This window comes from Bombina bombina, chromosome 3 (assembly GCF_027579735.1).
Source record: "Bombina bombina isolate aBomBom1 chromosome 3, aBomBom1.pri, whole genome shotgun sequence".
Lineage (NCBI taxonomy): Eukaryota > Metazoa > Chordata > Amphibia > Anura > Bombinatoridae > Bombina > Bombina bombina.
Window position 1 is genome coordinate 630317603 of NC_069501.1, and position 10519 is coordinate 630328121.

Below are 10519 nucleotides of genomic sequence, written 5' to 3' on the forward strand. Positions count from 1 at the left end.
CGGGTTTGACTAGTACTAGATAAGGTGAAGCTATATATGTACAACTGTATGCGTGTATATAAACCCTAGTAAGGTGATGTATAAGTTTTCTTATGTACAAGTAATGCTAGAACAGTCAGTATACATCAAATATTATTGATGGAAGTAATTGTGCAGCGTGAAGGCAGGATATCAGTGTACCCCAGATATTGTAGATTATGTATGAAAAAGAGAACTAATCAAATATTCTTCCACGCAACAAAATACAATATGATAATAATGCTGATGCAGTCTTTACAGGGAGTGCAGAATTATTAGGCAAGTTGTATTTTTGAGGATTAATTTTATTATTGAACAACAACCATGTTCTCAATGAACCCAAAAAATATCAAAGCTGAATAGTTTTGGAAGTAGTTTTTAGTTTGTTTTTAGTTATAGCTATTTTAGGGGGATATCTGTGTGTGCAGGTGACTATTACTGTGCATAATTATTAGGCAACTTAACAAAAAACAAATATATACCCATTTCAATTATTTATTTTTACCAGTGAAACCAATATAACATCTCAACATTCACAAATATACATTTCTGACATTCAAAAACAAAACAAAAACAAATCAGTGACCAATATAGCCACCTTTCTTTGCAAGGACACTCACAAGCCTGCCATCCATGGATTCTGTCAGTGTTTTGATCTGTTCACTATCAACATTGCGTGCAGCAGCAACCACAGCCTCCCAGACACTGTTCAGAGAGGTGTACTGTTTTCCCTCCTTGTAAATCTCACATTTGATGATGGACCACAGGTTCTCAATGGGGTTCAGATCAGGTGAACAAGGAGGCCATGTCATTAGATTTTCTTCTTTTATACCCTTTCTTGCCAGCCACGCTGTGGAGTACTTAGATGCGTGTGATGGAGCATTGTCCTGCATGAAAATCATGTTTTTCTTGAAGGATGCAGACTTCTTCCTGTACCATGCTTGAAGAAGGTGTCTTCCAGAAACTGGCAGTAGGACTGGGAGTTGAGCTTGACTCCATCCTCAACCCGAAAAGGCCCCACAAGCTCATCTTTGATGATACCAGCCCAAACCAGTACTCCACCTCCACCTTGCTGGCGTCTGAGTCGGACTGGAGCTCTCTGCCCTTTACCAATCCAGCCACGGGCCCATCCATCTGGCCCATCAAGACTCACTCTCATTTCATCAGTCCATAAAACCTTAGAAAAATCAGTCTTGAGATATTTCTTGGCCCAGTCTTGACGTTTCAGCTTGTGTGTCTTGTTCAGTGGTGGTCGTCTTTCAGCCTTTCTTATCTTGGCCATGTCTCTGAGTATTGCACACCTTGTGCTTTTGGGCACTCCAGTGATGTTGCAGCTCTGAAATATGGACAAACTGGTGGCAAGTGGCATCTTGGCAGCTGCACGCTTGACTTTTCTCAGTTCATGGGCAGTTATTTTGCGCCTTGGTTTTTCCACACGCTTCTTGCGACCCTGTTGACTATTTTGAATGAAACGCTTGATTGTTCGATGATCACGCTTCAGAAGCTTTGCAATTTTAAGAGTGCTGCATCCCTCTGCAAGATATCTCACTATTTTTTACTTTTCTGAGCCTGTCAAGTCCTTCTTTTGACAGATTTTGCCAAAGGAAAGGAAGTTGCCTAATAATTATGCACACCTGATATAGGGTGTTGATGTCATTAGACCACACCCCTTCTCATTACAGAGATGCACATCACCTTACAGAGATGCACATCACCTAATATGCTTAATTGGTAGTAGGCTTTCAAGCCTATACAGCTTGGAGTAAGACAACATGCATAAAGAGGATGATGTGGTCAAAATACTCATTTGCCTAATAATTCTGCACTCCCTGTAGATGATCTCTGTAAATCAGTTCAATTTCTTAGTGTTGAATAGGAAAAAAATACACAAAAGAGATGGATGTCTCCTTATCGGAGATTACCTCAATCATATGAGGTAATGTGTGGTCACGGAGAGGTTGTAGTCAGTGGACGGTCTGTGGTTTGGTTCACGTCACTGTGTGGAACTTTTTTGGAACTTTCTCCTTCGATGCAGCCTTGTGTATGGCGCTTGACTGTACGAAACTTCCAGGATCTTTTACTGGAGTCTTGGTGTCTCTTGAGCGTATGGTACTTTTCCCAGGAGTCCTCTGATTCCCGATATCTGTAGTGCACTGAAGAATCGCTTTACACCAGATTATTCTTCACAGAGCCCCAGGGCACTCTAATTGCACTCTAATTTAACGCAGCAGATTACAGGCCCTGCGCATTTTCACTCAAAATAGGAAACTCCCTTAAAATATGCACAACAGCACTGCAGCAACGCCGTGCTATCTGGGCAGGTAACTCCCTGGGGGCGGGGCTAGCTGTTTAGTTTATGCGGATCCTTATAGAGCTGGGAGGGCTGACAATAGATATTAGGGTTGTGAGATTCTTTACAGGGAAACAAGAAGCAGTCTCAGGAAATGTATCCCACCGGGGGAGTGGGGTCATCAGAAGTAGACCACCAAGGTGTGTGACCGTCAGCAGCTCAAGACTCCTCACTGTTTCTTCCCCGGGTAAGTGGGTGTGGATACCGTGGGTGAGTACGTGTGGTAGGTGAGTGTCCGTGACTGCTTTACTACCCCAGGTTAGTGATGGGGCTCAGAATGGGTAGATACCCTAAGCTGATAGTGACCCTCATGTTCAGGTGCTATATCCCTCCAAGGTGAGTTCTGGTTGCAGGGCTAAGAATAAGAGAACCTCCTTGTATCTACTCCAGGTACTCCAGGTACTTTTCCCAGGACTCCTGGGAAAAGTACCATACGCTCAAGAGACACCAAGACTAAAGTAAAAGATCCTGGAAGTTTCGTACAGTCAAGCACCATACACAAGGCTGCATCGAAGGAGAAAGTTCCAAAAACGTTCCACACAGTGACGTGAACCAAACCACAGACCGTCCACTGACTACAACCTCTACGTGACCACACATTACCTCATATGATTGAGGTAATCTCCGGTAAGGAGACATCCATCTCTTTTCTGTATTTTTTTCCTATTCAACACTAAGAAATTGAACTGATTTACAGAGATCATCTAAAGACTGTATCAGCATTATTATCATATTGTATTTTGTTGCGCGGAAGAATATTTGATTAGTTCTCTTTTATATATATATATATATATATATATATATATATATATATATATATATATATATATATATATATGTGTGTGTGTGTGTATACATGTGTATTTATATGTCTAAATGTTTATATATGTATGTGCGCACATGCATATTTACACATATTAAAACATAAATACACATGTATGCACATATATGCACACATATATATATATATATATATATATATATATATATACAGTATATATATATATAGGAGGCCCATCAAGTCAAACACTTTAGGGAATATTTTTGAAAGCCTCAACTATGCTGCATTCGCCGGCACCAATACAGTCGCCTAACATTGCAGCCGCGGACCTGAATACGATCTCCATATTTAGAGAAAAAAAAACGTCAAAAAGCTGCGCACCAAGTACGGGGCGATGAGCATCGGACTGTTGTTAACTAGCAGTCATCGATCTCACTGCTATTCGGCTTTTTCCCAACTTTATTTATATCCTGTCACTAAACGCTGTCACTATAATAAAATGTTTAACCCCTATCCCACTGCTCCCGGACCCCGCCGCAACTTTAATAATGTTATTATCCCTATCCCGCCATTCCAGGACCCCGCCGCCACTAAATAAATGTATTAACCCCTATTCCGCCGCTCCTGGACCCCGCCGCCACCTAAATAAACGTATTAACCCCTAAACCTCTGGCCTCCCACATCACTACCATTAACTAAACCTATTAACCCCTTAACCGCCAGCCCCCACAATGCCATAAACTAAATTAAGCTATTAACCCCTAAACCTAACAACCCACTAACTTTACATTAAAATGACAACATTCCTATCTTATAATAAATTAAAACTTACCTTTAGAATTAAAATAAACTATATAAAACTATTAATTAACCTACCCTAACTATTATACTAAAATGACATTAAACTAGCAATTAAATTAACTATATTACATATTAAAAAACCCTAACCCTAATCAAATTATTTAAATCTACTATTAAAAATTACTAAGTTACAAAAAAAAAAACACTAAGTTACAAAAAACCCCCCCACTAAGTTACAAAAACAAACAAACCCCAGTATCAAAAATAAAACCGAATTACACCTAATCTAATAGCCCTATCAAAATAAAAAAAAACCCTAGCCTACAATAAACTAGCTACATACAGACAGAGAGAAGCACACTCACAGGAATGAACAACCGGCTCAATACCATTGTTAGCCTGTTCTATGGCGATTTACCACCTGGGTGCAGCTTCTTTTAGCCCAGTAATGCTTTTCACAGAGTAGAACTTTCCTGTAGCACATCAGCCTGATCCTGCCTATTACGGTCAGTCCAGCACCTAAATACCAGGCAATTCCTCTCTGAACAAAGAACACAGCAAACCCATACAATCGTTTCGGCCTTCATTGGGCCTTGTCAGTGAGGTGTAGCCACATTCCTCTAAGCACACTAAGCAAGGAGTCCACGTCTGGTTTCCCCTTTTTCCCATAAGGAGACTAAATACACACAGAGAGAAGCACACTCACAGGAACGAACAACCAGCTCAATACCATTGTTATCCTGTTCTATGGCAATTTACAACCTGGGTGCAGCTTCTTTAAGCCCAGTAATGCTTTTCACAGAGTAGACCTTTGCTGTAGCACATCAGTCTGATTCTGCCTATTACGGTCAGTCCAGCACCGAAATACCAGGCAATTCCTCTCTGAACAAGGAACACAGCAACCCCTGATGATCGTTTCCGCCTTCATTGGGCCTCGTCAGTGAGGTGTAGCCATATTCCTCTAAGCACACTAAGCAAGGAGTCCACGTCTGGTTTCCCCTTTTTCCCATAGGGAGACTAAATATACATAGAGAGAAGCACACTCACAGGAACAAACAACCGGCTCAATACCATTGTTAGCCTGTTCTATGGCAATTTACCACCTGGGTGCAGCTTCTTTTAGCCCAGTAATGCTTTTCACAGAGTAGAACTTTCCTGTAGCACATTAGTCTGATCCTGCCTATTACGGTCAGTCCAGCACCGAAATACCAGGCAATTCCTCTCTGAACAAGGAACACAGCAACACCAGATGATCGTTTCAGCCTTCATTGGGCCTCGTCAGTGAGGTGTAGCCATATTCCTCTAAGCACACTAAGCAAGGAGTCCATGTCTGGTTTTCCCTTTTTCCCATAGGGAGACAAAATACACACAGAGAGAAGCACACTCACAGGAACGAACAACCGGCTCAATACTATTGTTAGCCTGTTCTATGGTGATTTACCACCTGGGTGCAGCTTCTTTTAACCCAGTAATGCGTTTCACAGAGTAGAACTTTCCTGTAGTATATCAGTTTGATCCTGCCTATTATGGTCAGTCCAGCGCCGAAATACCAGGCAATTCCTCTCTGAACAAGGAACACAGAAACCTCAGACAATTGTTTCAGCCTTCATTGGGCCTCGTCAGTGAGGTGTAGCTATATTCCTCTAAGCACACTAATCAAGGAGTCCACATCTGGTTTCCCCTTTTTCCCATAGGGAGACTAAATACACACAGAGAGAAGCACACTCACAGGAACGAACAACCGGCTCAATACCATTGTTAGCCTGTTCCATGGCGATTTACCACCTGGTTGCAGCTTCTTTAAGCCCAGTAATGCGTTTCACAGAGTAGAACTTTTCTGTAGAACATCAGTCTGATCCTGCCTATTACGGTCAGTCCAGCACCGAAATACCAGGCAATTCTTTTCTGTTGAGGGGTGTTTGTATTTTTTTTTTACAGGTAAAAGAGCTGATTTCTTTGGGGCAATGCCCCGCAAAAGGCCCTTTTAAGGGCCATTGGTAGTTTATTTAGTTGCGGCAGGGTCCAAGAGCGGCAGAATAGCGGTTAATAACTTTATTTAGTTGTGGCGGTGTCGAGGAGCTGCGGAATAGGGGTTAATAACATTATGTAGGTGGCGGCGATGTCGGGTAGTAGATTAGGGGTGTTTAGACTTTGGGTTTTTGTTAGGGTGTTAGGTGTAAACGTTACTGGTTTTCTACCATAGAAATCAATGTGATATCTGGCAGCATCGAACATAAGCTTTCTCTGCTTTTAAACTTCCATTGATTCCTATGGCATCCGCGGCCTCCAGGTTGGCGGATTGAAAACCAGGTACGCTGGGCCGGAATAGCCGCAAGCATACCGGTTAACTATTTGATAACTTTTAAATAAAAAGTGTCAAATAGTGCCAAATGTGTCTTCGGATCATCTGTAATGACGTAAGCATCAATCTGTATTAGATTGAGACCGGTGGATCGTATGTTACGTCACAGATTTCAACTTTTGCCGGTCTGTAGGCTTTGATAACTAGGTCGAATCAAGCTTGCCACAATTACGCTGCGGAATTCCAGCATATTTGCGGTTGACGGCTTGATAAATATCCCCCTTTGACATATATTATATCCCTTTTTTTTAATCAAATATTCGTTTTTATTATTAAAAAGTGTATATATGAGTGTAATACTTTACTTTAATGTTTTTGATATGTTTTGTACTACTTTTTTTTTTAACCCTTAGGGGAGATTTAATAAGCAGCAGATGCTGCTATCTACGCCCGTAGTTTCAAGAAACAGAAGTTAAGAAGCAGCGGTCGAAAGACTGCTGCTCCTTGTGGCGGACTGCAGTCATCCAGATTCGATCGAGATGATTGACGCCCCCTGCTAGCGGCCGATTGGCCTTGAATGTGCAGGGGGCGGCATTGCACAAGCATTTCACAAGAAATACTTGTGCAATGTTAAATGCCGACAGCGAATGCTGGCGGAATTTAGCGATGCCGAGCAGACATGATTCACTACTGCAAATCATGTCCGCCCAGCATTTAATAAATTGACCCCTTACATTTTATTTTGGGTCTCAAGTAGAGCAATGTCAGCCACGCTAAACATTCTCTATTGATGCAATTTACCATGGACTTGTAATATCAAGTTGCGCAAATGTTAGCACGGTCCAGCAATATTGCATAGCGCACCACTTGTAATGTGACCCTATAATAGGGAGTCGCTCACAAGTCACAGATTGGACAATGGGTGGGTACAAGTCTCTTTAAATTGAGTTGTTGTTGAAAGATTTTCTAGGAGATATTAACAACACATATTTGTTTTCTTAAATGCTTCTCTTAGATATTTTGTAGAACACTGGTTTTCAAGCCTGTCCTCGCACCCGTGTAAAGTAAATGGCTGGTTATGTGTAGCTGATAACTTGACTCAAATAATTACCTGTACAATAAATTTCAGTGCCATCTCTCTCTCAGCAGGTGCAGTGTTTCAATGTGGGGGAGCAGAGCATATATAGAGAAACAGTAATGAGTGTGTATTACAGTTTACTTCTTAGATTCAATTTCAGTTTAAACAGCTTTTGCTTAACTTTTTCATGTATAAAATATTGTAGTATGTATAACTGCTTCATGGTAGAAATCTATATACAATATTCCTTTATAAGGCAGTAGTTTAACAGCTAAGAAAATGGACTACGCTGCAGCATAGCCAACCTCTCATAAAGTATGATTTTAGCAAAAGAAATATAAAATCACAGTAACATCAGGTTTTTTTTTTTTTTGCAGTGCTGTACAAAAACAATAACATTAACCTTTTGTGGTCCTTTGTCGGAATATATTCGACAAAAGGTTTTAGCGCATGCGCTCAAATGACGGATATATTGCGACTTTGCCGCTTTTTAATTTCACAGCTAAATAGTGACATCTAGCGGTGACTTGCTATTTAGCTGTGCAATTAAAAAATATTGGCGAGTAAAATAAATAAGACCTGCCGGCCGCACCAATTAAGCATTTAAAGGACCAGAAAGGGTTTAAGCATTGATAGCCATGGTTTTCTTACGGGCTTAGTTAGAAAAGGTAGTGAAAATGTGTACAGTATGTGCAGTGTTGCATCTGATGTATATTGTAAGTGAATCAGGATAGATGAACTATAAAATAGCAGTCGGATTATACACAAAATAAACCTTAATACAGCTAAACAAGTTATTAAAGGGATAGGAAAGTCAAAATTAAACTTGCATGATTCAGATAGAGCATGTTATTTTAAGAGAATTTTAAATTCACTTCTAATTATAAATGTGCTTTGTTCTCTTGTTATCCCTTCTTGAATAAGAATACACACATATCCTACACTAGAGGGAGCTAGCTGCTGATTGGTGCCTGCACACATTTGTCTCTTGTGATTGGCTAAATAGATATGATCAGCTAGCTGTCAGTAGTGCAATGCTGTTCCTTCCGCAAAGGATAATAAAAATAATGAAGCAAATTTGATAATAGAAGTAAATTGGAAAGTATTTTAAAATTGTATGATATATCCAAATCATAAAATAGAATTTTGGGGTTTTCTATTCCTTTAAGCAGTATCTATTTTTAATGGTTATGTGAAATTAAATTGTGATTGTACAGCCAGATATGAACTAAGCAAGATTATAGCTATAAAGAAATTTACACTCCTTATGGAGGGGTATAAAGACATGAAGGTTTCAATATACAAAACACTCTCTCTCTTGATAAATAAGGTTTAACTAATTCTCAGTACTGTATAGCAATAGGCAACCAAGATAGCAGTAAGAAAATGCTCTTAAGCATAAGGACTTTTTTTTGCAGTTTTATGTCTCTTTAATTTTAATGTATTACTTGCAGTCAGTCTACTTAAAGGGACAGTAAAGTCATAATTAGACATTCATAATTTAGACAGGGCATACAATATTAAACAACTTTCCAATTTCTTCTATTATTTAATTTGCTTCCTTCTCTTGTTATCCTTTGCTGTAAGGTTTAACTAGGAAAGCTCAGGAGCAGCAAAGAACCTATGTGCTAGCTGCTGATTGGTGGCTGCATATATATACTGATTGTCATTGGCTCACCCATGTGCTCAGTTACAAACCAGTAGTGCATTGCGGCTCCTTTAATAAATAATACCAAGAGAATGAAGCAAATTTGATAGTAGAAGTAAACTGGAAAGCTGTTTAAAATTGTACGTTCTACCTACAGTAAATCATGAAATAAAATGTTTCAGTTTCATGTCCCTTTAATATAATGCATTTCTTCCTTCTAAAATATGCATGCTTTGATTTTGCATTTTGTTAATTAAATCATATTTATTTCCTGAAGTTTTAGTGGGCCCTGTTCTTATCCTTTCTTAAAGATACAGTATGTATAACACAACCAATCAGAGGCTGTATCACCTGAGCAATTTGAATTGGTGGGAGTGCTTCATACCTGCCCATTACCACGGGGAGAGACCTACAAGGTATACTGCACACACGCACATTGCTTTAGTATCTGTCTGTTTACTATTCCCCACGGCATCAGACAGATCTTAAATACAATTCCATTAGATCCTTACAAGAAGTGCTTACACTAGATTAAAAAATAATCAGCATAATTAAAATCAAATAGTTAACACTACACATACTTCTGAGCCTTTATTTCATGCAGGATATATTTAGCCTAGCTCTAGTATCACTACAGACATATAAAGCTATGTCACTACAATTCATAGACACCAGTGCTATTTATCACTTACCCATATTAACAAAGCTCATGACTGTGTCCGCCTCACTGATCACTGCTCCCAGTGGTGGGCTTTGTGTGCTTAGTGTAGTGAATAAAGCCCTTGATACCCCCTGTGTGCCGTCCTCCTCTTCCTCACTGCACATGGCATGATACAGATCTAGCATAAAGAGTGGCGCAGAAGAGGGAATTGCTCCTCCGCTGGCAGGTCTGGGTCTTCCAGGTAATCCTAGAATGGATAAAATTTCTCTCTGCATCTCACGCTTCTCTTTGCCACTTAGTTTTCTCTGAATAAAACTTGAGCGCAGATGATTTTTCACAAAGCTCCCACTTGTCAGATCCCATAAAAATCCAAAGAGACAGGTTATTGTCAGAATCTTTTGAAGATCACTAGACATTTTTCCAAACATTAAGTTTGTAACAGTTTCCTTCCACAAGGAATTATTTGTAAAGACAAAACAGCTTCCCGAAAAATCCCAAGAATTTACACCAAAAAGGGAAAATACAGAGAGCTGTTCAAGAAGATTGTCAAACAAGTTTCATTAATATTTCCTTTTTTAAAATATAATTTTCTTTACAAGGCAAAGAATAGACTTCTGTATTTCCTCACAGAGGATTTCCATAAAACAACTGTCCCCTTCTGAATCTAGTTTGAACTTTTATTTAAATTTTTAATTACAAAGCAACATGCTGTTTTTAATTACCTGCAAAAACAAAGTAAAAATCTGACCCAGATGGTACAGTTTTTTTTTTTTTTTTGCAAAATAAACTCTTCCCACTTAAAAGTATTGAAGACCTGCTTGTATCCTCTGCTCCGAGCTAGGATGCTGTGGTGCCTCAATAAAACAGTGGCAAACTAAAT

At 39.5% G+C, this 10519-nt stretch overlaps 1 protein-coding gene across 1 annotated transcript in view; it reads right to left on the reverse strand.

The window, feature by feature from the left end:
* LOC128651853 (bone morphogenetic protein 8A-like) overlaps positions 1-10055 on the reverse strand; it is a 140111-nt gene extending 130056 nt beyond the window's left edge. The window contains exon 1 of the mRNA XM_053704839.1: positions 9671-10055. Within this exon, the coding sequence (XP_053560814.1) occupies positions 9671-10055 (385 nt within the window). The remainder of the gene's footprint in view (positions 1-9670) is intronic.
* Between the last annotated feature and the right edge of the window lie 464 nt (positions 10056-10519).